The 27,909-nt window shown below is 48.0% G+C and overlaps 1 protein-coding gene across 1 annotated transcript in view; it reads left to right on the top strand.

Annotated features, from left to right (window-relative positions):
- Window positions 1-27,909, top strand: part of TTK (TTK protein kinase) — a 338,680-nt gene that overhangs the window by 112,517 nt on the left and 198,254 nt on the right. The window contains exon 9 of the mRNA XM_069235624.1: window positions 7,520-7,619. Coding sequence (XP_069091725.1) covers window positions 7,520-7,619 — 100 coding nt within the window. The remainder of the gene's footprint in view (window positions 1-7,519; window positions 7,620-27,909) is intronic.

Here is a 27,909-nt window from a genome sequence, read left to right as displayed (position 1 = left end):
GGAGGTCGTCTCAGGGTGGCCACGTCGTGGGGTCCTCCCTTGCAGTGTTGGTTTCTCTGGACACGAGCCTGGGGCGTCTGGTGCAGAGTGTTGGGGACTCATGCTTCAGGAGTGAGGAGAGAGTCCCTTTAAAGATGGTTTCTTCCTTGTTGTTTGGACAGAGCCAATGTCCACAGGAGTTTCTTGGTCCTTTGGGTTGCAGGGCAGTCCTCTGAGTCGGCAGAGGTTGCTAGTTCCGCTGGACTTGTTGCTGTCACAGGTTCCCTGAGTCTGGAGACAGGCCGGTAGGGCTGGGGCCAAGTCAGTTGTCGTCTCCGTCTTCTCTGCGGGGCTTTCAGGTCAGCAGTCCTTCTTTAGGTCGTCAGGAAATCTGTTTTCCTGGGTTCAGGGTCGCCCTTAAATACAAAATTTAGGGCTTGAGGGTAGTAGCCAGTGGCTACTGTCCCTGAAGATGGCTACACCCTCCTTGTGCCTCCTCTGTTTGGGGAGGGGGCACATCCCTAATCCTATTGGGTGAAATCCTCCAAAGCAAGATGAAGGATTTTCTAAGGAAGGGGGTCACCTCAGCTCAGGACACCTTAGGGGCTGTCCTGGCTGGAGGGTGGTGACTCCTTGTTTTTATCATTATCTCCCCTGGGCTTGCCACCAAAAGTGGGAGCTGTTTCTGGGGGAAGGGGTGGAGGGCGTTCATCTCCACTAGCTGAAGTGCCCTGGGGCTCTGTAGAACCAGGCTTGAGCCTTTGAGGCTCACCACCAGGTGTTACAGTTCCTGCAAGGGAAGGTGTGAGGTACCTCCAATAAGGACAGGCTTTGTTCCTGGTCACAGAGTGCACAAAGGCACTCTCCCCATGTGGCCAGAAACTAGTCTGGAAGTGGCAGGATGGCAGAGGCTGGTCAGCCTAGCATTAGCAGTTGTGCTGGCATGCAGGTAGCATCTCTAAGATGCCCTCTCATTGCATTTCTTAATAAATCTCACACTGGCCTCAGTGTGGATTTAGTATGCTGAGAAGTTTGATACCAAACTTCCCAGTATTCAGTGTAGCCATTATGGAACTGTGGAGTTCGTGTTTGACAAACTCCTAGACCATATACTCTTTATGGCTACCCTGCACTTACAATGTCTAATAATTGCCTTAGACACTGAAGGGGCATAGTGATCATGCAGCTATGCCCTCACCTGTGGTATAGTGCACCCCGCCTTAGGGCTGTAAGGCCTGCTAGAGGGGTGACAGGGAGTGGGTTGTGGGCATGGCACTCTAAGGGGAGTGCCATGTCGATCTAGTTTTGTTCTCCCCACCAGCACACACAATCTGTGAGGCAGTGTGCATGTGCTGAGTGAGGGATCCCCAGGGTGGCATAATAGATGCTGCGGGCCTCAAAGACCTTCCGTGGCCACAGGGCCCTTGGTACCAAAGGTACCATTTACAAGGGACTTGTCTGTGTGCCAGGGCTGTGCCAATTGTGGAGACAAAGGTACAGTTTTAGGAAAAGAAGACTGGTACTGGGGCCTCGTTAGCAGGGTCCCAGCACACTTTCAATCATAACTAGCATCAACAAAAGGCAAAACGTTAAGGGGTAACCATGCCAACAGTGGCATTTTCCTACAGTAGTCCTAGTTAGATCCATGTTTCCATAGAAAAGGCATTTTTTATTTGCCTATATCTTTGGCACCGTTTGATGAATTTCACAAAGTTTTTCCAAAAAAGTGGCCTGGTGACTCGTGTGGCACATGGAAGTTTTGGAGTGATTCGTCAAGCAGGGGCTGAGAAAAAGGAGGCTCAGAAAACGTTGCATTTCCCATGTTAATTCCCATAGGACCTTTCAACAGATCCAAAGCCCGAACCACCTAACGGAATTACCCCAAATTTGGGATAAAGCTAGCTGCCGTTACGTGGATTGTGCTTTTTGTTATTTGGTGTAAATCCATTCAGTAGATACTTAAGGGCAAGTAAATTTGCATATATCCGACTGTGATTAATAGCGAAATTTGTGAATTTTTGTGAATTCACTTGCAAAAAGAAGCGTTGGAATTGGCTGACCGCAACCGGACTAGAAAGTTTCATGGGACGCGTGAAAAGTGGGGGTGAAAATTGAAATTGAAGGTGACATAAGGTGTCAGGGTGAAGGTACCCTGACTCCAGGGTTGTGATATAGCTGTGTTTTAGGAACAAATTATTGGTTTAATATAATTTTGCGTCACAGGGTACAATGTTTGCGAAAATTCGTGAAATTTCATGAACTTCTGCAATTTATTTGCAAAATATTCATGATTATGGCAATTTTTAAAAGAAAACACTCCTAGATACACTAATGCATGCACTCAGAGGCTCATGCGCCCATTCACACTTGTGCACCACTCTCACATCTGCGCCCTAAGGTAACTATAACTTGCGCCTTCGCCATGCACAGCTAATTGATATCACTGCAACGATTGCAATAACATTACTGATAAGAAAACTGTGCATGGCAAGGGTGCAAGTGATAGTTACCTTAGGGCACAAGTTATAGTTACTTGAAAGAACTTTAACTATAACTGTTAAATTTCTATGGTTTTGTACGAGTAAATTCAGAACCTAAATATAACGTCCCTGTAATCTTTTGTTTTTTTCAGTGAATATATATGAATATATATATATATATATGAATATATGTATATATCTCTAGAGAGAGACAAAAGCATTCTCTTGTGCCATTTCCATTGAAGAAAACTATACAAAAAGGTGTTCCATGGTCCAGACATGTATTGAGGAATTATTCAAGTGTTTGATATCAATAAAAAAAATCTTACAAAACAGAACTGGGGATTACAGGTAAATAACCTTTTCTTCCTGAAGAAGAAATCATTTGTTCCAGAAACACCCGAAGAGAGCTTTTCCCCTCATCTGTCTAATTGATCTTCTGCATTCAGGTATTGTGTCCAGAGCCAGATCTCATATACAGAGAAGACAATGCCAATTACAGAAATGTGCTAAAATACGCCATTGTGCTTTTGAGCTCAGAACATCCTCCTTGCAAGTGGAAGCCTACCTGCTGGGTACATTTGACCTGAGAAGCCTGGATGCCTTGAGACTTTATGGAACTATCACTCACTGCAGCTCATCAGATAGGTTAAGTTCACTCACAGTAGCTGTACAGAAATCTAACATTTACATGAGATTTTCTAATCTTCAGTTAAGCAATATTATGCCATAGACATCGCTTCTTGATGAAGAAAGTATCCCAGCATAATATTTGTATTATTCAGCATACTGGTATGCACGTTTTTATCTGATAGAGACTTCTAGCTACAGATTCCTTACCTTTAGAATTTCATGCCGTCAGCTTGAAAGATAGAACTTTTGCAGAGCAATACCCTTGCGCGTGCTGTTGGGCGGCATCTTTTGGATCCTCGTGATGTCTGCATCGTTTGAGCTGTCTGTGACGTCATGGTTGCCTATAAAAGCACCACCCAGTTGAGCATACTTCAGTTCTTTTCCTTCTGTACCGGTTAAACCCCAGATCTGAGAACAGAGCTTTTTCGACAGGCCTTTTTTGACATTTTTGTTGAGACTTTTTTTCTGTCTGTTTACAATGGCTTTGAGGGAGACTGGGTTCAAGCCAGGTCGCTGACAGACCCCCCCACCAGGCATGTCTCTGGTGCTTGGACCGAGACCACGACTTCGTCATGTTCGGACTGCCGGGCCGTGGCTCCGAAAGCTTTGATGGAGCGGTCCCTGAAGCTAATGGTGGCCTGGCAGGCGGGATGCCTCAAAGGTCCTGGTCGAGGAGGAGGTTGTGGGACCGCTCCAGGAGCCCCAAGTCCTCTTCATCCCACTCGAGGTCCCCGTTGCCCTCAGGGAAGAGGCACAAAAAGAAGTCCAAGCTGACTTCGACTTCACCTTGCCCGTCCGCTGACGAGGCAAGTCGGGAATGTTGAAGCTCCGCTGAACTGTTGCCAGGGCCGACTCTGCACCTTCCTCTTTTTCCAGAAGCCAGATTGAACCCCGCTCAACGTAAGAGTTTTATGTGGCCATGCGTCTCTTATTTGAGCAGGCTGGACCCATGAAGTGCATTCGGGCCCTAAAGGGTCGGCAGAGGCCCTCTCAGGTTCCACTACAGCGGCTTCGGTCTCTGTGCTGATGGGGTCTCTTGGATCCGATATCGGGGTCCACACAGTTTACCTCCTCTGATGTCGCTCCCTACATCAATGCTCCCGGCGCCCACCGGTGGTGTGAGCCCCATTCTTATTACTGATGAGCTGGAACGGCGTTGCATGACTTTTGTTATACATCATTAAGTGTTGGTTGTAGTCTAAGCCACATGGACAAACTCATTGTGCCTCTCTGTCTCATTGGGCAATATGAGTCATGCTTTTTCCATCATAGCTGCCCTCTTGACTATTTCCTTATCTTCTGCCTTTGTTTACACTGTAGGAAGCTGGCCTGGTGTATGGTGAGCTCCTATGATATCACCTTACAACAGGAATCCCCTATTAGTTAGGTGTAGGCAGTGTTTAGTAAGCCAGGGCTTTCTAGAGGTAGGTGTGGATGAGCAGCCAAGACAACTAATAGACATGCAGAGCTTATGCAGTACCACTAAGTCACACAGCACTATCACACATGAAAGAACCACACAGTGTTACAAAAGTAAAGGTATTTTATTATGGTAGCACACATACTAGAATACTAATAGGTAGCCTCCCAGCTGCAGCTAGGTAAATACACTATGTACACAATAGCTATCAGTAAGGAGCATAAAAGCAACAAGCATTGGTAAAAGTATTAGAAAATAGTGCAGGCCCTAGGGGAGGGCCAAACCATATACTACAAAATGGAATATGGGTTAGTCTCCCACCCAAAGATGTGAAATCGTTAGAGGGAAGCTGGAGGAACTGGGAACCCCAAGAGATGAGTACCAGAGTGACCCCCAGCGACCAGGAGAGCAGAGATAAGTACCTGGTTTTCCCCAAAACTAACAGGAGAACTTACAAAAAGGGATTATGCAAGACCCAGACCAGATTGGAAGGGAAGACCCCAAAGGTAGTAGATTCTGGCAGAAGAGGACCTGCAAAGGAAGGGGACCAAGTCCAGTTTGTGATAGAGTGTCCGGTCATGGCAGGAGCCACTATCCACCTGTTTGTGGATGGAGGACCAGGTCGATGGGGGAAGAAGACCAGCTGTGCAGTGCCGGAGATGAAGAGGAGTCTCTGAAGCAAGGCAGATGGTGCCCCACGTCGTCTGTCGGGTTGCAGTTGGTCAGTGGTGCAGGAAGACCACCAGCAGGCCTTAGCAAATGCAGAAGTACAAAAAGAATTTTTGCAAGGCTGGAGAGGACCAGCAAGGCCCAGGGGACATGACCCAAGGAGGGGGAGTCTGGGGTGGCCCACAGCAATCGGCATACTCACCATAAGAGGCTGCAGCCCCCACAGGCAACTCACTGGCAGCAGACATAGCAAGTCGCAGTAATGCCCACTCAGCACACCTGAAGAGGAGTTCCACGTCACTGGAGCAGCAGAGAGAAGACTGTGCTTGGCAGGAAGAAATGGTGGAGTCTGGGGCTACACAAAGCCTGACAATTCCTTGGAGCAGGAGCAAACAAGCCTTGGTAGCTGAAAGAGTCTCTGTGCACAGGGTACTGTCCTGCAAGAAGAGGCAAGAGCTTATAGTCTCCCAAGTTGGACAACTGGCAGAGAGGACCAAAGGGACCACTCCAGACCACCACCTGTGATGAAGGATCCATGCAGGTCCGGAGGAAAGTAGATCCACACAGCCGGTCGTAGTTGCAGTTGATGCCTGCAGACTCCAAGGGAGATTCCTTCTTACTTCTTGGTGCAGGCTGGAGTCTCGTCGACCTCCGAGGATGCACAGCTGGGGAAATGTTGCAGTAGCTGGAAGGAGCCGGATAAACAATGTTGCAAAGCGGAGTCGTCGCTGGAGTTGCAGATTGTCGGTTTCTGAAGAGTCCTGTTGTGGTTACAGTGGCCAGAAGAAGATGAAGTAAACAATGCAGATGAGTCCTGGTGGAATCTTGCATGTCGAATCTGATGACCCACCCAAGAGGGAGACCCTGAATAGCCCAGAAAGGGGGATTGGTCACCTAGCAAGGTGACCACCTATCAGGAGCGGGCTGTGACGTCACCTGCCTGACCTGGCCACTCGGATGCACACTGGCACCTCTGCCCATCTTGGATTCAAGATGGCATAATCAAGTGGCCACCTGGAGGATCTCTGGGCACCACCCCTGGGGTGGTGATGGACAGGGGAGTTGTCACTCTCTTTTCCTTTGTCCAGTTTTGTGCCAGAGCAGGGACCGGGTGTCCCTGGACTGGTTCAAACCGGTTTATTCTAGGAGGGCTCCAAATGTGCCCTTCAAAGCATACAGGTGGCTTGGGGAGGCTATCCCTCCTAAGCCATGTATCCCCTATTTCCAAGGAGAGAGGGTTTTGCCTCCCTCTCCCACAGGAAATCCTTTGTTGTGCCTTCCCATGCTTGAGCTGGTCAAACAGCAGGAGGGCAGAACCCTGTCTGTGGGGTGACAGCAGCGTGGGCTGCCCAGAAAACCCCAGAAGATTGGTAGGAGCAATGCTGGGGGTTCTCTAAGAAGCCCCCAGAGTGCATGGAATCCTACAACCAATACTGGCAACAATATTGGGGCATGATTCTGAAATATTTAATAACAAACATGCCCAGGTTCGGAGTTAGTATTATGTATCTGGACACAGGACCTATGTCCAGTGCACGTGTAAAATGGCTTCCCCGCACTTACAAACTCCAGTACAGTGGAATTGGAGTTCGTAGGGGGACCTCTGCTAGTGCAGGGGTGCCCTCACACAGGTACCTGCACCCTGCCAACTAGGCCAGGAGGGTCTACCATAGGGATGCCTTAGTGACCTTGTGCAGTGACCTTGTGCAGTGACCTGTTGTGAAAGGATGCTTGCACCTTTTCACACAGGCTGCAATGGCAGGCCTGCAGACCCATTTTGCATCGGGCTCCCATGGATGGCATAATACATACTGCAGCCCGTGGTGGAATCTCTGGTGCCCCAATGCCCTGGATACCCAAGTACCTTATACTAGGGACTTACATGGGGGCACCAGTATGCAAATTGTAGGGTGTGCAAAGTCCTAGGGAACCACATTTAGAGGGAGCGCACAGTCACTGGGGTCCTCGTTAGCAGGATCCCCCTAAAAACAGTCTAAGCATACTGATTGGCAAAAAGTGGGGTTAACCATGCCAAAAAAAAGTGTATTTTCCTACATACACCTTATTGTATTCCTACCTGTACCACTCATTTCAGCTTCTGACTGGTGGTGTCCTGCCTTGTGCCTCGTATCCTGGTGCTTCCCAGTTTGAGATAAGTGGCCCTGGTGCCACCCATACTGACCATCCTGTTAATTCCTGATATACTTACTATCACTTACCTTACCCTTACATAAACATGTTTGAATTGTACTATTTTCAGTGACTAAGAGTGCATTATAAGGTCTGTGAACCTTCATGTCTTTCAGTTTATTAATGTTTGCATTTCTTTATTTTTGAGGCAATCATTTGGGACACCAAGCATCACTGCTACAGTGCCTATGTTTACTGTGTCAAAATTAGGTGGAGAAGATGAATCCTACAATTTGGGCAGTGTGAAGGTATGTATTTGTTCTTTGCAATTAAACATAATTCAATCAGATTTACATTTGCAAATATATATGGGGTTTGTACATTTCCTCTTTATATTAATATAAGCACTCTAGCTTTAGATCTATTTTACACCAATATCCTAAATCTATCTATTTATACCTATATCTATATAAATACTTATTTGGATATATATGTATATATTTGTGCATGTATGCATTTATATATATATGTGTGTGTGTGTATTTATAGATATATATTGTAGGCAAGTACTTCTTTTTGACATTGTTATCCCCCCACTTGTTGCCTGGTTTCTGGTGTAATTTCGACTCAAAGTGCACTGGGTTCCTGCTAACCCGGTCCTCCGTGCCAGATCTTTGCCTAAACTGTACAATTGTTTCCCCAACTGGCAAATCCTTTAGCACCCTCTGTAAGTCCCCAGTAAAGGGTACCTCTGTTATCTTGGGCCTCAGATGCTAAAGAGGGTCCATAAGGGCTGCGGCAGAAATTGTGCCACCCTAAGAGACCCCTCACCAAGCACATGACAGACGGCCACTGCAGGCTGCATGTCTTGGTGCAGACCAAAGTGAAAACATGACATGGCACTCAGCCTGTGTGCAATGTCCGCTAACACTGCATCCAATATATGCAAGTCACCCCTACAGCAGGCTTACAGCCCTAAGGCAGGGTGTGTTGTATTACATGTGAGGGCATGTCTGCAAGACCACAAAAGCCCCTGCTATGTCTTTGTCAATTCTTAGATATAATAAGTGACCAGGGAAGCCATTTTAAATTCATGGGCTGGACACTGGTCAATACGAGTTCTCCAGCTACATGATGGCTTCACTGAAGCTAAGGATGTTTGATACCAAACATCTCATATTGGTGAACCAACACTGATGCCAGTGTTTGATTTACTAGTACATGCACCCAGAGTGCAACTTAGAGGTGCCCCTAGAAAACCTACCTGCCTCTGGCGTGCTTACTGACTGGTTTCTATAATCCTGCCACCTAAGATGGTGTTCTGGCCCCCTAGGTTGAGATCCTTCTGCTCTCAGGAGGCCCAGAATAAAAGCCTGTCAAGAAAGAGGGTGTAACATTCCCTTCACAGGATGACTTTCTGATTGACAGCAAGCCTCAAAGGGCTATTGCTTTTGAAATGTGAATCCTGCTACCTTCACAGGAGAGGAAACTACCCCTCCCCTGTCCAGAGTCCACTTTGGACCTGGACAGGCAGGTAAATGAGCTAGTCAGGTAGGCGTCTCCCACGCTAGTATCATCCTTAAGGTAGGCTACTGCGAGGTGGCCCTGATTTTTCAGGAGTAGCCTTCTTTTTGATTGCACACTTAAGAATTCTGGGACAGGTTTAAGCCCACTTCCCGCAGGAAGTGGTCCTGTAGGAGGCATAGTAACCACTATGGGTCAGTACTCCATTGGCTACTACGCTACACACCCCTAACAACCCTAAATTAAGTATTTGGGGGTGGGAGCCCCTAGCACCGGAGAAGGAGATTCCGACAACCTAAAAAGACCAAGGACCTTGCAGAGCCACAAAAGTAGAAGCTGAGAAAAGAAGAAGGTGACCTGGTACCAACCCAGCTGGCCTGTCTGCATCCCTCGCTGAAAGGCTACTCGTCCTGCAGCTGTCTCTCCAGAAACCTGGGAAGATTGCCTGCCTTCGAAAAAGCCTCCAGACTTCCTGTGAACAGCAGACCTGTTCCCCAGCAAACCCCAAAGAAGGGGATCTGAAGCCCCTGGAACTGCCGAAACCCGACACCTGAAGTCACCACTGCACCCGCCGTCTCCGACCAGAGTTGAAGTGGACCTCTGGTGCCAATAATGTTCCCCAGCTCTCCAGAATCTGAGTCCATCGTGGATTCACCCCTCCTTGACTCACCTACGACGCCTGCAGTCTCTGCACGCAGCCCCCCTCTACAGCAATCGCTCCGGTAAGGAAAACCTGACACCTAGGAACACCTCTGCACCCGTCGCCCCTAAGCTGTGGAGAAGAGGACCAAAGGTGCCTACCTGTGCGTGAGAAACATGAGGTCTGAGCCCGCTGTTTCAACCTTACTGGCCTCCTGAGCAGAGCCTACAGCTCTTTTCACAGTGACCGATCTCCATTGGAACGCATTGGGCACCTGACTCTGTTTTGCACTCTGCACCCTGCTGCCCCCGAGCCGCTGAGGGATGTACTGCTGGTGCTGCCTTGGTCTTTGCCCACTGCTCACCTTAACTCCTGGAGGTTGGTCTTGTTAGTCTGTGTACTCTACCTGTTTGTGGAACTTGTTTTTCCTCCCATAGCATAACATTGCAGAACCCTGAAATTGCACTGTGCTCACTTTCTAAAGTGAAAAGAATTCTTCTTTTAAATGTACTTACCTAAACGATTTTTCTCTGAAGCCTAAACATATATAAAGATACTTGCTATTTTCATAAATAGGTGTGGATCTCCCTTTTGAGTTTTGCGTCTCAATTATTGACTATTGTGTGTATTTGCCTTGCACTCCTCTGTGCTATGCCTAGGCTACTCGACCACACTACCCCTGAATACAGCACTTTAGGATTACATAACAAGCCTTGTCCACTCACTGGGTAACCTCTGGACCTTTTTCATGGCATTTACATACCACACATAGAGCAAGCTTCCTACATATAGTTGTCCTTTCTCTTGGTCATTTCACATGTCAGTGTTCACAATGCACAGATAAATCTGACACTTTTTTGTGTGAATTTTCATTCAAAAAATTGTTTGAGTGCTGAAACTTGACTTTTTAAACCGCCTTTATGTTCGAAATCCTATGGTTTGCTAAAGAAATAACCTAAAACATTCATGCAATAATCACCTAGCATGTGTACGTCTTTGATCACATTAATTATTCTAGGCCTCCTACTTAGTCTTTATTGAAGGCTCACTTCTACACTAGTTGGAAATTTTAGTGCATGCAGAACTTTGTGATTGAGCAGTACATGCTGGCTGAAATTAGGCGTTTTCTGAAACTTCTGTTTTTATAATGCTTTGAATACAGCTAGAAGTTAACCAAACTTGAACATTTTTCTGGCTCCGTCTTATGTTGCGGTGCAACTGGTCTTCCTCCTCCTACGTCACAGAAGTGTGGGCATCCTAGGGAAAATTGTTATTAAAATGCCTATTGTGTGAAGTTGCCAAAGAGGGTACAATATAGCAATGATGATAATGAGCATGTATTGGAGATAGTAGTGATCACCTAGGTAGTTATCAACTGGATGGGTTTTACAAGAAATAACGGTCTTCATTTCCTTTCTGAAAGTTCATTCATCCTCAGTAGTTTCAGGGTAGAAGGGGAGACCATTCCTGAGAAGAAGTAGAACCTAATTGTTTATATGCACTCATGTCTACTTGGAACTTAGACTTGTTGTGTAGTATTTCCAGTCTTCGAACTTCCAGTCAATGTGATTGACATGCCAGATAAAAATAATACAAAAATCACAAATGTGATATTTGGTCCTCTGTCAGTGACAGCCTGGTCTTCTCAAGGACCTGTAGCCACACATGATGGCTTTCCAGTCACCAGAATACATCTCAAACCCAAGAAGAAAAAGTTGTCACCAAAACAAAAATCCCTCCCATTGTACTCAGTGGTGCATCTATGGGTTCCTCTTATTTTAGTAATTGATATCTGGGGGGTTTGGATAGTAGTTGGTTTCCTGATTGAATTCCTAGCATCTGATAGAGACTTCTAGTTGCAGATTCCTTACCTTAGAATTTCCCCCAAGGGTCAGACTGGGTCCGGAGATTTTTCTTCAAGCTGTACCCTTGCGTGCCATCTGGTGATGTTGGTCGACTCTGCGTCCGCTGCTGGCATTATGGTCGCCTTGATGATGTCGCAGTCGTATATAGGAGTTAGCCTGGTGCACTGAAGTCACTTCTTTTCTTTCCACGCCAGCCTCTGTGTTACCCAGAGAAGAGCTATCCTCCGTCACTTTTTGACTGACCTTTTCGACCCTTTTATTTAACTTTTTTAAATTCTTGGAGCGTTGAAATGTCTTTCCAATAGACCGGATTCAAGGCGTATGACTCCTGTCACCGCATGTAGCCGGTAATGGATCTGCACCGTGTGTGCTTGTGGTGGCTGGAGCTCGACAACGACCCAGAGTTGTGCTCTGACTGCCAGGCCATGAACCTGAAAGCCTTGAGAGAGTGGTTTCTAAAGCTGATGGTGGCCTGGTGGTACACTCCACGCTGCTGTCTTGCCCGAGAGGAAGGTCACGGGACCGTTCGCAGAGCCATCACTCGTCCTACTCCAAGTCATCTGGACATTCGGGCCACAAGAAAGTCAAAGAAGAAGAAGCGTTCTTTGACTTCACTACATCACTTGGCTGTTGAGACACGGGAGGAGCCTCCTCCTTCTAGGCCTCCATCCTCAGAGCCTGCTTCTGGGTCGGCTCCACGCCTCCCTGAGTTTCTGGGAGCCAGAGCCACTCCTGCCCAACTCAGGGAGTTTTATGAGGCCATGCGCATCAAATTTGGGCAGACTGGCCCTCTTGTGATGCCCTCAGGCCCAGTAGGGTTGGTCGGGACCCCCCCTCAGGTTCCACACCAGCGCTTCAACCTCTGCTCTGGAGAGCACGGCAGGATCCCTTTCCAAATCCGAGCCGATGCCGGTTGTGCCTTTTCAACCTTCCCTGGCTCCAGTGCAGAAGTTAATGCTCCCGATGTCGGTTGGGCTCATAATCGCCGTCGATCCCATACTTATTCTTGACTCCCATATGGAGCAGGAACGATGTCGCCCGAAGCCAATTCCTACTTCAACTGGGACATTTCTCCCCAGGTTGGATCCTGACACTTATACCGATGGATAAGGTGAGGGTATGGACGGGTTGCTGGACCCTCTAGAATACCAACTTAAAGATCCTTATAAAGACTGGACTCAAGAATTGCGTGAATCCAGTAGGTTGGACACCTTCACTGACTCTGGCATGTTTTCTCCATCTACCATGGCTACGGAGGAGGTAGCCTCCTACTCGATGGTGGTGCGAAGAGTGAGCCAGATCCTGGGCCTCGAGCTGCATTCAGTGGTGCTCAGGACTAACCACCTGACAGAGGTGCTTCAGCCCGGGGCTTCCACCTATGAACCCCTATTGCCTTTCAATGGGGCCCTCACTTATGTCCTGCTGGGGACATGGTCTAAACCCAGCACAGAGGCTCCTGTCAACAGGACAATTTCCCGCCACCGTAGGCCTGCACCTAACGACCCAGAATTCCTGATACAACACCCTACGCCTGAGAGCTTAGTCTTTCAGGCTTCTTCCTCTTCTGGCGCATACTTCTTCGCACACACGGACAGGGAATCAAAGACTGGACCAACTTGGGAAGAAAATGTTCTCTTCCTCCAGTCTGGCATTGCAGCCTGTGAACACCTCCTGCCTTTTGGGGCATTGCACACATACTTTATGGGATACAGTTGTGCAGGTACAGCCACAGGTCCTGGAGGAAGCCCAGGCCATTCTCTCCCAGTCTGTTGCTGATGGGAGAGACGCAGCCAAGTTCACGATTTGATGTGGACTGACTCCCTGGGCAGATAGGTTGCGTCGGCAATGGCCCTTCAGCGCCACGCTTGGTTGAGGATGTCTTGTTTTTTGGAGGATGTCCAGCAATTGCTTATGGACATGTCCTTCGATGGCACCTGTCTCTTCGGTGACCAAGTGGACTCTGTGCTTTAAGGAGTTCTGGGTAACTGATTGGTCCCTTTGGCCTCGAAGATGCTCCTCGTCCCCCTAAGTTCACTTTTTGTTCCCTTTGTGACACCAAAAGGGGTGCCCAACTACATCCATTTCCCTCCAGCCATCATGCCGCACATGCTGCCCAGCCTCTGTGTGACCGAGGATGCAGGTTCCAATGTCTGCGTGACCCCTGGTCCCTGGGGGACCCCTGGTGTACCAATGCTCTGGGTACCTATGTACCATATACTAGGGACTTTCAGGAGTACACCAGTATGCTAGTTGTGGGGTGTAAAGGGTACCAAAGCAACCAAATTTAGAAGACAGCCCAATCACTGGGGCCCTGGTTAGCAGGATCTCAGTTAAAACAATCTAAGTACACTGATAAACCGGCAAAAAGCGGGGGTAACCATGCCAAAAAGAGTCACTTTTCTACAGGCCGGACTGTACTTTCTCGGGCTGTTGAGGATAGGAGCGACGCAGCGAAGTTCGCAAACAGTTGCGGACTGGACACGACCCACTCACTAGACAGAGTAGTTTCATCAACAGTAGTCCTGAGGCGCCAAGCCTGGCTGACGAAGTCTGGCTTTTCAGGGGCTGTCCAAGCTTCCTTGATGGACATGCCCTTTGATCGGGCCTGTCTCTTCGTTCTCTCTTCGATGCTTAAGTGCTTCAAGGATTATCTGGCTATGGCAAGGTCCTTGGGCCTCGCGGCAGCCCCACGTCACTCCCAGTCTGCCTTTTGCCCCATTCATGGCTACGAAAGGGGCCTCCAACTGTCCATTCTCGGCCAGCTGCCATGCTGCCTAACCTCTGCGTGGCCGGTGGTGTAGGATCCACTGACTGCATAGACCTGCTGGCCACCGATCTGCACAGTCCACCGCTCCTCATCCCCACCTTCTGTAGCTGCCTCTAAACCTTCCTAGTCTGACTCTCCCCCCACCAGGGCCCAGTTTGCGGCAGGATTCATCATTCTTGCTCCGCTGGCAATCAATCAATTGAGGAAGGTGGGTTTTGCAGCTAGTCCATAGGGGCTACTAGCTCCTCTTTGAGACTACCCCTTCATCCCGCCATAACGAAGAATCACTTTTCCCTTCTCCGTGAGGAATTTGTCTCTCTTGGCCAAGGGAGCTAGAGAGTGGGTCCCATTCCAAAAGTAGGTTGTGGTTGCTATTCCTGCTGATTTCCGGTCCCTAAAAAGGACAAGGATCTCCGCCCTGCCCTAGATCTTCGATCCCACAGTCTCTTCCTCAAAAAGAAGTTCAAGATGCTCACTCTGGCCTCGGTTCTATCTGCCTTGGACCCAGGAAAACGGATGGTAGTATTGGACTTGCGGGACACTTATTTCTATATCCCTGTCCTGCCGGACCACAGATGTTACTTGTGGTTCACGGTAGGCCACAACATTTTCAGTTCACTGTGCTCCACTTTGGCCTCACCAGCATCCCTCTGGTGGTCACCACAGTGATGGCGGTGGTTGTAGCTCATCTGCGAAGATCAGGGGTTTCAGTCTGTCACTGTCTTGACGAGTCACTGATGAAGGCCACTCGCCCCAGGCTGTCGTCTCCCACTACCAAACAGAAGACCTCTTGCATTCCCTGAGGTTACTGTAAGTGTACCAGGCTCCCTTTCATCTGAGTTTTTCTGGCCTCTGCAGTTTTGGGTTTATCACCCTGAGCTGCTAGTCCTGGATATTCAGACTATGACACCGATGTTCCAGCCTCTGTCCTTGATTTCGGAGAGAATGACTGATGCTGCATGCCCTCGTGCATCCTTCTGGTAACACATGCCAAATTACATATGGGGGACCTGCAGTGGAACTTGAAGTTCCAGTGGGTGCAGCATCAGAGGAATCTCTCCGACAAGGTCCAGATCTCGGAGGGAACTGCGAAAGATCTGCAGTGGTGGTTAACGAATCACGATTGGGTCAGAGGAGGATCTGTCTCACTTCACCAACTAGATCTGAAGATAGCGACGGATGCGTCACTCTTGGAATGGGGTGGCTATCTGGGAGAGGTGGAGATCAGAGACATCTTGTCTCTGTTGAAATCCAGACTCGACATCAACCTGTTGGAGCGCTGCATGATCCGGTATCATTTAAAGCATTTCCTTATCTCTATCAAAGGAAAGAGGTTGCAGGTGTTCACGGGACAGCACCACCGCCTTGTGTTACTGCAACAACCAGGGTGGGATTGTGAACCCTTTGCCAAGAGGCTTTGTGCTTCTGGTTGTGGCTGGAAGAGCAGGGCATATCCCTGGTGAATCAACATCGGGCGGGATCTCTATATGCCAGAGTGGATGAACTCAGCTGAAAATGTCTGGCGGATCACGAATGGCGGCTCCATCTGGAGATGCCACATGGTCTTTTTTTCAGCAGTGGGGGGAGCCTTGGTTAGATCTGTTTGACTCCGCAGAGAATGCAGGATATCAGCAATTTTGTGCAAGGGTGTTTCCATGGCTGCATTCAGAGATGCTTTTAGTCTTGAGTGGAACTCTGGTCTCCTCTACGTCTCTCTGCCCATTCCCCTTCTGCTCTGAGTTCTCAAAAAGATCAAGAATGACCAGGCCTAAGTAATCCTTGCTGCTCCAAACTAGGCACGGAGAGTCTAGTATCCCGGGCTGCTGAGCATGTCCATCGATCCTCCGATACGACTGCCCCTCCAGGAGGATCTTCTGTCGCAGCACCTGGAGAGGGCCAGGCACCTGAACTTTTCCACTCTCTGGCTTCTTGCATGAAGATTGAGCGGTGATAGTTGACAGCTTTTTACTTTCCTCCCAAAGTCTGTGATGTAATCTTGGCAGCCAGGCATTCCTCCACCAAAATGGTGAACACCTGTCGGAAGAAATTTGTCGCATGGTGCACAGACCAGTCTTTTGACCTATTTTCTATCCCTGCTCTGAAGTCTGGTTGTTTATCCTTTCTCTGGCCAAGCAGGGTTCTGGTATGGGCACTCTTAAAGGTTGTGTGCTATTTCTAATTTGTTTAGGTTGCCTGGTCAGCCTGCTTTTTATATTGTATATAGGTTCCACAAATCTCTTACACATCATTTTAATCCATTCCCATTCGTTATGTTCCAATGGGATCAGAATTCGTTTTTTATATTTCTGATGTGCGCTCCTTTCAAGCCCCTCCACAATTGTCCTTTCGGGCTTCTCACTTTGAAAACAGCCTTCCATGTGGCCATTACATCTGCCCACAGAGTGAGTGAGCTGCATGCATTGTCATCAAGCCACCCTACCTTTCCATCTAGCCTGACAAAATGGTGCTTTGCACTAGGCCTTCCTTTGTGCTAAAAGTGGTTACGTCCTTTCATGTAGGCCAGCCCATAACCTTGTCTTTTTTTTACTCACCCCCACATCCTATTAAGGAAGAGGTTAGACTCCACTGTCTGGACCCAGAAAGGGCATAGGCGTTCTACTTTGATCGTACAAAAGAGTTCTGGGTGGATGATTAACTTTTTGTCGGTTATGTGGGTGCAAAGAAAGGTCAGTCAGAAGTGGACCACTTCCAGATGGGTCATACTTCAAGATCCGCTACGCACTGGCCAAGACGCAACCCCTGAAGGGTATGTGTGCTTATTCTACCAGAGCTAAAGTTGTGACCACTGCGTTAGCACACAGAGTTCCAGTCCTTGACATCTGTCAGGTGACACCGCTGGCATCTCTGCACATGTTTACCAAACACTACTGCCTGGACAGTCATGTCCGTAGGGGTCGGGCACTTTGCATGTTTGGCCCTGTAGTACTTTCTAATGTAAAGTTGGTTCACAGACCCACATCCGGGGATGGTATTGCTTGGTTATCTATTCAATGGTAAGAAATCTGAAACTGGAATTCTCTATTAGATGAACAGGCTTATCTGGTAGACACAATATCTAGTTGCAGATTCCTTACTGACCCACTCATCCTCCCTGCTCGGCGAATTGATTTCTAGGGACAAGAACCTCCTTTCAGGGCCCTAGTTTTGACACACCAGTGATCACTTTCTTTATGGCTGTGTGCCTATGGCGTGAAAAGAATCGGACGTCGGCGCACCACAGTGGCACCTATACAGAAACTGATGACCTATCTGGCGCGGACAATGACTTATGTGGAGCCGATCGACGCGACCTAATGGCATGCAGCCGTACTGATAATAAAAATATCCGGATCCAGTCTGATGGCTAGGAAAAATTCAGAGGTAAGGAATCTGCAATTAGATATTGTCTCTATCAGATAAGGCATTACAGAAGGTAAATAACTTGTTCTACTTCACCATACTCCTCTTTTATCTCCCCATGCGCTCTTCTTTCTACCTATGTTCTCCCCTCTTATTCTCCCACTCTTCCCAAACTTAATCAGCACTCTCCCCTGCACTGTTACTTTCTCCCTTGCACATGCACTCCCGCACAGAAACAACATTCCTTCCCTTGCACCTTCGCTCTTCTCTGGGGTCTCCCATACACTAATTCTATGTCCCTCTTCCTCCCTTACAAACTCCGTCAATCCATCTGAAACAAACTTCCTAATTTTCTTCTTCACACTTTTTCCTCCCTTGCACATTTTCCCTTCACATTCTCCTCCGCACTGCCTCACTCGTCCTGACACCTGCACTAAATTCACTTGAGCATCAAAAGCAGGCGTTGTCACACTTTATTGGCATTCACTGGCAGCACAGGCTTAGGTCTAAGTGCCTTGTGGTAAAGCATGAGGTGTCATTATTCACGTTAGAGGAACACTGTTGTTCATGGGAAAAATCATATGTTAGTAGAAGGCTAATGGAATTCTCAGTTCTGCATTGTAGGGTTCTCACTAATAGTCATAAACCTAGAAGATTCTCCTGCATTTTCGGGCATCCCGGAACCTTTTCTCTTCAGTAATTTAAAGTGAATCTGTAGATGGAGTTAGTAACTTAAATTTCCATAACAAATGGTGTTACCTCCATTTAAATAAAAAAATAAAAAATTACTGGCTTGCTTTTACCGATTTTATTTGTTTTCCTAAACCATAAAATGACACTTAAGTGACCACGTTGCAGCATCTGACAAAAATGGACAATATTGAATGTAATCCTAAACTGCCTATTAGGCACATACAAAGTGAGAAAAATGAAGGAAAATAAGCCCTGCCAGGTCAAGAGTTCAAGGCCTGCAAGGAAACAGTATACAGTTACTATAAGGAGCCTGCAGCTTTTTTTCCCAGCATACACTAGCAGTTTGCCTCACAGCCTTGGTTCTATTTTCAGGTTGATGCTGAGAGGATCTCAGAACACTCTGCAGGTTTCTTTACCCATTTTTTTTCTGAACTTTTTGTCACAAAAAGATAACTTTATTGCTTTATTTGACACTCATATGTTTTTCACTGAATTTTACATCCAAAGTGGTCATTATTTCCATGAAAATGCCTACACTTTGTTTAACACATTTTGTGTGTGGTGGGGGGGGGGGGGGGGAGGGGGTAGTAAATGCTTCATACCCACATTCAGTGTGTGTTGACTTCCTGCCTCCCACTCAGTAAAAATTTTTTTTTTTTTTCAAAACATTGTAACTCAGCCCCTAAATATCGTGAGGAAAGCTTTAGAACCTTGCTCTAGGATCGTTGGAAGTAAAAGCAGATAATAAAAGGACTGAGGAAGATCTGAAGAGAGGAAGCCTAAAAAACATTGCTACCATCAGTTTTGGCGTTCTCGCGACCCTCTAACATCGGTCAACGTTGAGACTGACATCGGTACCGACTTGCTTGCTGTTGAGGCTTACCCCAGAGGTAATGTAAAAATCCACCTTCAACATCCTACTCCACAACAGTCAACGGCAAGGCTTTTGATGGTGGAGTACTCAACATGACACGTCATCAGTCAATGTTGAGAAGATCATCTTCACTAATGGCAATGTCGAGATTGCTGCCAAGATATTCAACATCAAGAGGATTTATGTTGAGACTTTCAGAAGTCTCTATATTCTCAGCTGCTTCTAATGGTCCTCAACTAGAAGATAAAACAATCGGCTTGAATAATACCACAAGAGGATACTGTTCAGAAACATCTTGCTCTTCTAGACTTGCCTTCCATACCTATTACTCTAATAAGTCCTTCTACACAATCACTGGAGCCAGAATCAAGAACAGCAGCAATAGCAATAGTTTCGCCAGAAACTGATGGTTCTCTGCAACCAGCTCCAGCTCCTCCAAAACAGTTGACTCCAAAAAGAAGAAAAAGATCTTCACCAACTAGGTCTTAGTCTACTGCCTTATTGCATATAAATTCCTACCTCTTCAGCTCCGTCACTACTTAGATCACCTCCTTTAGATGACAATCTTACTTTTCAAGACATACTAGTCAGAGGTGCCACTAAACTTACCTCTATAAATACCTCAAACAGCAATTTTGACGAGAATGGAGACTTTACAACCAAGAACTTCACCCCAACCCTAATTTTCCTCTGGCAACCAGATTTGCAGAACTCTCAAAAGAGCAACTCCTTACACCAGCTACTGTTAAAGGTGCAACACCTCGACTTCTCAAAAAATACAAAGCCTCCAATCAAGATCCTATTTTTCCGAGACAAGATCCCACACCAGATTCAGTAATAGTCTCTGCTGTAAGAAAGAAGCATCATTTGGCTCCAGAGACTTCAGTTCCTCCTGAAAACTAGAGCAAGAGAAGGATGAAGTAACTCTGCAGCTGTGACTTAAGGACTTGTTGCTCTGTTAGCAAGATATGATAGAGCACTATGAGAATCTCGTACTGCGTTTGCAGATGATCTACCAAAAACAGAAGGCAAGACTACATGGAAATTGTTCGAGGGTCAAACTTTCTGAAATCAGTCTATCAGTGCATCTATAGATGAAGCAGATTGATCATAACACAATTCTACAGTGGTATCTCTTTTCAGGTTGTCTTGGTTAAGACTAACTTCCCTAAAACCAGATTCTCAGTTGTATATAATGAACCATTCTTTCACTAGGCCACTCCTTTTTGGGGTCCCACACTGACTAAGAATTGGAGAGAATGAAAGAGGCAGAAACCCTGAAAGCAGTGGGTTTAGAAGAAAAAAAATTCTGTCATAAGGACTACACATTTTATTCCAGACAGAGGGTTTTGTCCCCTCAATGGGCCTTCTGTCCTCAGTCATAAGATCATCAACATCAACAACAGCAGTTGCATTCTAGGAGCAATTGAGGAAGACGTCAGCAGCAGCAAAACGTATCACAATATTCTTCCAAGTAACAGACAACATCAAAACAGTGAGAATCAGACTCCCTTTGTTCTGTTTCCTGCTCTGGTGAGGAGGAGTGTAACACATCACCTAACAGACTAGAGCTTAATAACCAAATGCACATGTCTTGCATATCATCCAGAATGGCTATATAAAGGTATCTATTCAATATATGTTTAGTACCCAAGAAAAGAAAACAAACTGAGTTCAGACCTATCCTTGACCTACGACAGGCAAATAAATGGATCAAGAAACAAAGATTCAGGATGAGTCTGCATCATTTATCTTCACAGTTACTGAAAGGGGGCTGCATGTGTTCTGTGGATCTTCAAGATGCATATTTACACACATACGTGTGCCCAGACGTGGGTCCCGTGCATCCCATGCCACTGGATTCAAACTAGCCTGGCTGATGAGGGGTGAAACCCCGAAACCGGTCCAAGGATGCTTGTTTCTGGTCCAGTGAGGACCTGGCTTGGCAGTTCGGTCTGGACTGTTCCCATGAGGAACAGGGTCAAGACTGATTTGCATATGGCTGGGTCCAAACTGGGGTGGCATGGTGAGCAAAAGAACGATGGATTAAACCCAGATCTATGACTGGGGGTGAGTGTTTGACAATATTCAGCATTCCGTCCATCACTTGTTGTTTTTGCTTTGTAATAAGGGTATGCCCAGACGTGGGTCCCGTGCTTCCCATGCCACTGGATTCAAACTAGCCTGGCTGATGAGGGGTGAAACCCCGAAACCGGTCCCAGGATGCTTGTTTCTGGTCCAGTGAGGACCTGGCTTGGCAGTTCGGTCTGGACTGTTCCCATGAGGAACAGGGTCAAGACTGATTTGCATATGGCTGGGTCCAAACTGGGGTGGCATGGTGAGCAAAAGAACAATGGATTAAACCCAGATCTATGACTGGGGGTGAGTGTTTGACAATGTTCAGCTTCTGATGGATACAACTACCTGTGGATTCCTCACCTAATGAATACTCCCATGGCGCCAGCATTCGACGGAAATCTTCTTACTAGTCTCTGCACGTCGACGAGGACGTCACTCTAGCCCACGCGACGCCGTCTGACGTCATACAGGCAATAAGAGGTCCTCGACGACGTGCGGACGTCAGTTCCCTTTTTTCCGTGCATTCGAAACTGTTATCTTCGAGGGAGCAACTGTTACTTTTTTGGTTACAGTGTATTTTTGCTGCGTAGTCTTTCGCTGTGGTAATAATGTCGCAGAGAAAGTCTGGATTTAAGCCTTGTCGTGAGTGTGGAGGCAAGATGTCGGTGACGGATCCTCATTCCGATTGCCTTTGGTGTTTGAGCTCCGACCACGACGTCTCGACTAGTGATTCATGCCAGCACATGAATCCAAAGGCCCTCAAGGAACGTGAGGCGAAGCTGTTTATGGCTAAATTGAAGGAGAAGCATCACAAGAAGTCTTCTTCTCCAAGACATCGGCGTCATCGAGACTCCCGGCGCCGTAGAGAATCTCGGCGTCATTCGAAGGAGACTCGTTCCAGGTCTTCGGATCGGCGCCGAAGGACATGGGAGATCAGTCCCACGGTTACGCCGCATCCTTCGACGCCGTTGCCCTCTCCGGCGTCTCCGACTTCACCTGGACAGGCGTCGGTGATTGAGGTATTGGAGCCTCAGGTGTTTTCTCCGGCGCAGACGCCGAGGCCGGCGTCGGGGTCGCCTCCGAGACAGGCACCTCAGTATCCGGCTTTTCCCACCCCTGGAGCCGATAGTTCCATATTCTTGAATGCGATGTATGCCATCTTCCAGCAGATGGCTCCAGGGGGTGCTCCGGCTGGGCCTTTGGCCTTTTCTTTGGGTGATCCTGCGCCTCTTCGGCCGGCACCCTTTATGCCCTTTCTCCCTTTTGGGAACGTGGGCTCGGCGCCAGTGTCGGCGCCGGTGGCCGCTCCGGTGGCTTCAGAAGGATTGGCCCCGGGGATTTCCATCCCGTTGACGTCGAAGTCGGGATTTCGGCCTGTGACTCCGGTGGGTCCATCTGCTTCAGCTGCTCTTTTGTCGGCGCCGAAGTTTCCTGTGGCGCCAGACGCGGCATCGGTGGCTTCTGAAGATCGGCGCCGATCTTCGACTTCGGCGGAGGCATTGTCGACTCCGAGTATTGAACATCGACTTCATTCCAGGAGACGTGCTCTCCGTGCATTAGAAGAGCAGGAGTACCAACGAGCCCTGGAGGAAGGAGAGCTAGAGGACTCGGGTGATGGGCTGCGTGGACTGGAGTCGACCAGTGGGCTGGACACTTCCCCTGAGTGGGATCTTTCGTCCCCGGGGGAATATACTGAGGAGGCTGCTTCCTTTCATGCAGTGGTACGGAAGGCAGCTAGTTTTTTGGACCTGCCTTTGCCGGTGGTGGAGGCTAAACAAAACCTTTTAACGGAGGTGCTACATCCGGCCTCAGCTGCGGCGGAGCCTCTGTTGCCATTTAATGACGCTCTGCTGGATCCGGTGTTAGAGGTGTGGAAGAAGCCGGTATCTTCCCCAGCAGTTCACAGAGCCGTGGCCAGAAGGTATCGGGCGGCTCCGACTGACCCTGGGTTTCTATCTAGGCACCCTACGCCGGAGAGCTTGGTGGTGCAGGCCTCCTGTTCATCCAAGTCAGCGCCTGGTTCTTTCCCGACGGTGCCTGGGGACAGAGATTCAAAGAAGCTAGAGGCGCAGTCGAAGAAGATTTTTTCGTCCTGCAGTCTGGCGTTAAAAGCCACCAATGCAACCTGTATCCTGGGGAGGTATATTCATGCTCTGATGGATGACATTTCCTCATCGTTTACAGAGCTTCCCCAGGGTCTTTTGGATCTTGTCTCAAATGCCCAGGCTGCTCCGACCCAGATTATCCAGACGGGACTGGATACCACCGACTCGGTAGCCAGAGCAATGGGCACAACTGTGGTGGCAAGGAGACAGGCCTGGCTCCGTAACTCGGGCTTTTCTGCAGATGTACAGTCCACATTGCTGGATCTCCCGTTTGATGGGGACAAACTGTTTGGAGCCAAGGCTGATTCGGCCTTGGAACGTTTTAAGGAAAGCAGGGCCACGGCTAAGTCGTTAGGGCTCCAAGCTCCTTCTTCCACGGCCTCTTCCAGATTTTTCAGGAGGTTTCGTGGATTTGGGCGTGGCTCTTCCTCCTCTTCCTTTCGGGGAAGATATCAGCAACCTGCCTCTTCCCATCCCTATAGATCTTTCAGGGGGAGAGGTAGGGTCCGCACCAGAGGAGCCTCTCAGCAGCACTCTGCCTCTTCCTCATCCTCTGGCGGGGTGCAGCAGGGGAAGCAGCCTTAGGCTTCCACCATTTCCCACTCACTCCTCTCCTGTAGGGTGAAGATTACAGCATTTTCTCACCAAATGGAAGACTGTTACAACGGACACTTGGGTTCTCAGTATTGTGGGAAAAGGCTACACCCTTCCCTTTCGGGAGTTCCCGCCCCTCATCCCGCCCCGCCCTTCTTATTGTTCAGAAGAACACCTCCTGTTGCTAGAACAGGAGGTACAAGCCCTCCTTTCCAAGGGCGCGGTGGAGTTGGTCCCAGAGCAGGAAAGGGGTCGAGGATGTTACTCAAGGTATTTCCTGATTCCCAAGAAGGATGGTCGTTTGAGACCAATTCTGGACCTGAGGATCTTGAATTGGTTCCTCAAGCAGGAAAAATTCAAGATGCTGACCCTAGCACAGGTGCTTTTGGCGTTGAACAAGGAAGACTTGATGGTGTCTGTCGACTTGCAGGATGCTTACTTTCATATCCCGATACTCAAGTCACACAGGAAGTATCTCCGGTTTGTGGTGGGATCGCAACACTATCAGTTTGCGGTCCTTCCGTTTGGTCTTACTTCAGCACCTCGAGTCTTCACGAAGGTGATGTCGGTGGTTGCGGCAGAACTCAGAAGGAAGGGGATAGCAGTATTCCCTTACTTGGACGACTGGTTGATCAAAGCCAAGTCCCCGGAGCTTGTGTCGCATCATCTGCAGTCAACAACCCAGTTGTTGTTCGACCTGGGTTTTTCGGTGAACAAGCCCAAATCTCACCTAGAGCCCTCTCAGCGCCTCCTGTTCATAGGGGCAGTACTGGATACAACATTGGGTCGGGCCTTTCCTCCGCCTCAGCGGATTCAAGATATTCAGGATTTGGTTCCAATGTTTCAAAATGGAGCGGTAGTTCCAGTCCTCAAGGTCCTTCGTCTGCTCGGTCTTTTTGCCTCCTGCATTCTGTTGGTCACGCATGCTCGCTGGCACATGAGGGCTCTTCAGTGGTGCCTCCGAAGGCAGTGGTCTCAACACAAAGGGGATCTAGAGGGTACTGTCAAGATCTCCAGAGATGCTGCTGTGGATTTGAAGTGGTGGATTGCAAGCAACAATCTTTCACAAGGAAAGCCGTTACAGCAGTCGCCACCAGTGGCCACAGTCATAACGGATGCTTCCACTCTAGGGTGGGGAGCTCATCTGGGGGATCTGGAGATCAAAGGTCTTTGGTCTCCAGAGGAACAGATGTTTCACATCAATCTGTTAGAGTTACGGGCTGTACGTCTGGCTCTCAAGGCCTTCCTCCCTTCCCTTCGTGGTCAGTCGGTACAGGTCCTAACGGACAATACTACCACGATGTGGTACATAAACAAGCAGGGAGAAGTGGGGTCGTACCTTCTCTGCAGAGAAGCTCTTCGACTATGGTCCTGGGCAAAGGACCATCAGATTTGCTTGATAGCAAACCATCTGGCCGGAGTCTTGAACGTGCGTGCGGACAGTCTCAGTCGCCATTTCTCGGCAGACCACGAGTGGCGTCTCCATCCAGATCAAGTCTGTTTAATCTTCCAGAGGTGGGGGTTTCCTCGGGTAGATCTGTTTGCCACTCGAGAGAACGCGCATTGTCCGTTGTTCTGCAGCCTCCAGTATCCGATGCAGGGAGCGTTGGGGGACGCGTTTCAAATAACCTGGTGCGGCCAGTTGCTTTACACGTTTCCTCCCATACCCTTGATTACTCGAGTATTGAGGAAGATTCGCCAGGACCGGGCTCTAGTCATCCTAATAGCTCTGGATTGGCCAAGGAGGGTATGGTACTCCGACCTTCTTCAACTCTCAATGTGCCCTCCGCTCCGTCTCCCTTTCAGGGCAGACCTCCTCTCGCAGTCGCAGGGGCAGGTTCTACACCCCAACCTCCAGAGTCTGCACCTACATGCCTGGAGATTGAACGGGGCAACCTGAGTTCCTTCTCTCTCCCGCCTGAGGTAGTGGATGTTATATTAGCGGCCAGGCGACACTCCACTAAATCTATCTACGCTAATAGATGGTCTAAATTTGTTGCGTGGTGTGGAGAGAGGCAGATTGATCCTTTGCATTCTCATCTATCGGACGTTTTGTCTTTTGCTCTGTCTCTAGCGCAGAAAGGTTGTGCAGTGGCTACCATAAAGGGTTATTTATCGGCCTTGTCAGCCTTCATATGTCTTCCAGACCAACCATCTTTATTTAAATCCCCTATTGTTATCAGATTCCTGAAAGGTCTTCTAAATAAATATCCTCCAAAGCCATTCGTTATGCCGCAATGGGATTTGCACTTGGTCCTGACTTTCCTTATGGGGTCCCCTTTTGAACCTATGCATTCTTGCCCCTTAAGGTATTTGGTTTTAAAAACAGTCTTCCTGATAGCTATAACATCAGCAAGGAGAGTGAGTGAGTTGCAGGCCTTATCAGCAAAGCCCCCTTATACAACTTTTTATGGGGATAAGGTGGTGTTGAGGACCAAGGCTGCTTTCCTCCCGAAGGTTGTTTCACCCTTCCATTTGGCTCAGGCAATTACTTTGTCCACGTTCTATCCTCCGCCTCATCCTTCCAAAGAGGAAGAAAGACTGCACCGTCTGGACCCAAAGAGAGCGTTGAGCTTCTTTATTGATAGAACAAAGGATTTCAGGCTGGAGGATCAGCTGTTTATTGGATACGTGGGCAAGAGGAGAGGAAAGGCAGTCCACAAGAGAACACTATCCAGGTGGGTTGTTCTTTGCATTAAAATCTGTTACTCTTTGGCAAAGAAGGATCCTCCTGAGGGCATTAGAGCTCATTCCACCAGAGCTAAGTCGGCCACTTCGGCCTTGGCCAGAGGTGTTCCTGTGGTCGACATCTGCAAGGCCGCAACTTGGTCGTCCCTTCACACTTTTGCAAAACATTACTGTTTGGATTCTGAGGTTAGAAGGGACGGCCATTTTGCACGGTCAGTGCTGCAGGATTTCTTGGTTTGACCATTTAGGCACCCACCGCCGGGCGTGGTACTGCTTTGGGACTCTATTCATTAGGTGAAGAATCCACAGGTAGTTGTATCCATCAGAAGAACGAGTTACTTACCTTCGGTAACGACTTTTCTGGTGGATACATTAGCTACCTGTGGATTCCTCACGGTCCCACCCGCCTCCCCGTTGCCTTTCTGGTCTTACCAAGTAATCCTTGAGTACGCTCCTCTTGGTCTTTGAGGGTGCAATAGATGTTGTATATAATATATTTATATATATGTATATATGTATATATCTTTGTGTATATACTTGATGTGCATATATATATTTTTTTTAAAAGAGAGAGTTTTATATATATATATATATATATATATATATATATATATATATATATATATATAAAAGATTTACAGTTATTCATGCAATGTTGTGTATTTTTACAATGTAATGGGATGTTGCCTTGCTCTTTCATTGCATTGCCTGGTTGTTCTCATGCACGTAAAAAATGATTGGTACTGACGTCCGCACGTCGTCGAGGACCTCTTATTGCCTGTATGACGTCAGACGGCGTCGCGTGGGCTAGAGTGACGTCCTCGTCGACGTGCAGAGACTAGTAAGAAGATTTCCGTTGAATGCTGGCGCCATGGGAGTATTCATTAGGTGAGGAATCCACAGGTAGCTAATGTATCCACCAGAAAAGTCGTTACCGAAGGTAAGTAACTCGTTCATTCCGTCCATCACTTGTTGTTTTTGCTTTGTCGCCCTAAGTGGGAAGGGTATGCCCAGACTTGGGTCCCGTGCTTCCCATGTCACTGGATTCAAACTAGCCTGGCTGATGAGGGGTGAAACCCCGAAACCGGTCCCAGGATGCTTGTTTCCGGTCCAGTGAGGACCTGGCTTGGCAGTTCGGTCTGGACTGTTCCCATGAGGAACAGGGTCAAGACTGATTTGCATATGGCTGGGTCCAAACTGGGGTGGCATGGTGAGCAAAAGAACGATGGATTAAACCCAGATCTATGACTGGGGGTGAGTGTTTGACAATGTTTAGCATTCCGTCCATCACTTGTTGTTTTTATTTACACACACCCACAGTGAAAAAACACAGAAAATACTTAGATTTTGCACTGAGAAAATCCCATTATCAGTGCACAGTCTTATACGGACATCGAGCACCCAGAACA

Source organism: Pleurodeles waltl, chromosome 5, assembly GCF_031143425.1.
Source record: "Pleurodeles waltl isolate 20211129_DDA chromosome 5, aPleWal1.hap1.20221129, whole genome shotgun sequence".
Classification (NCBI taxonomy): domain Eukaryota; kingdom Metazoa; phylum Chordata; class Amphibia; order Caudata; family Salamandridae; genus Pleurodeles; species Pleurodeles waltl.
This window is presented reverse-complemented; position numbering and strand designations above follow the sequence as displayed.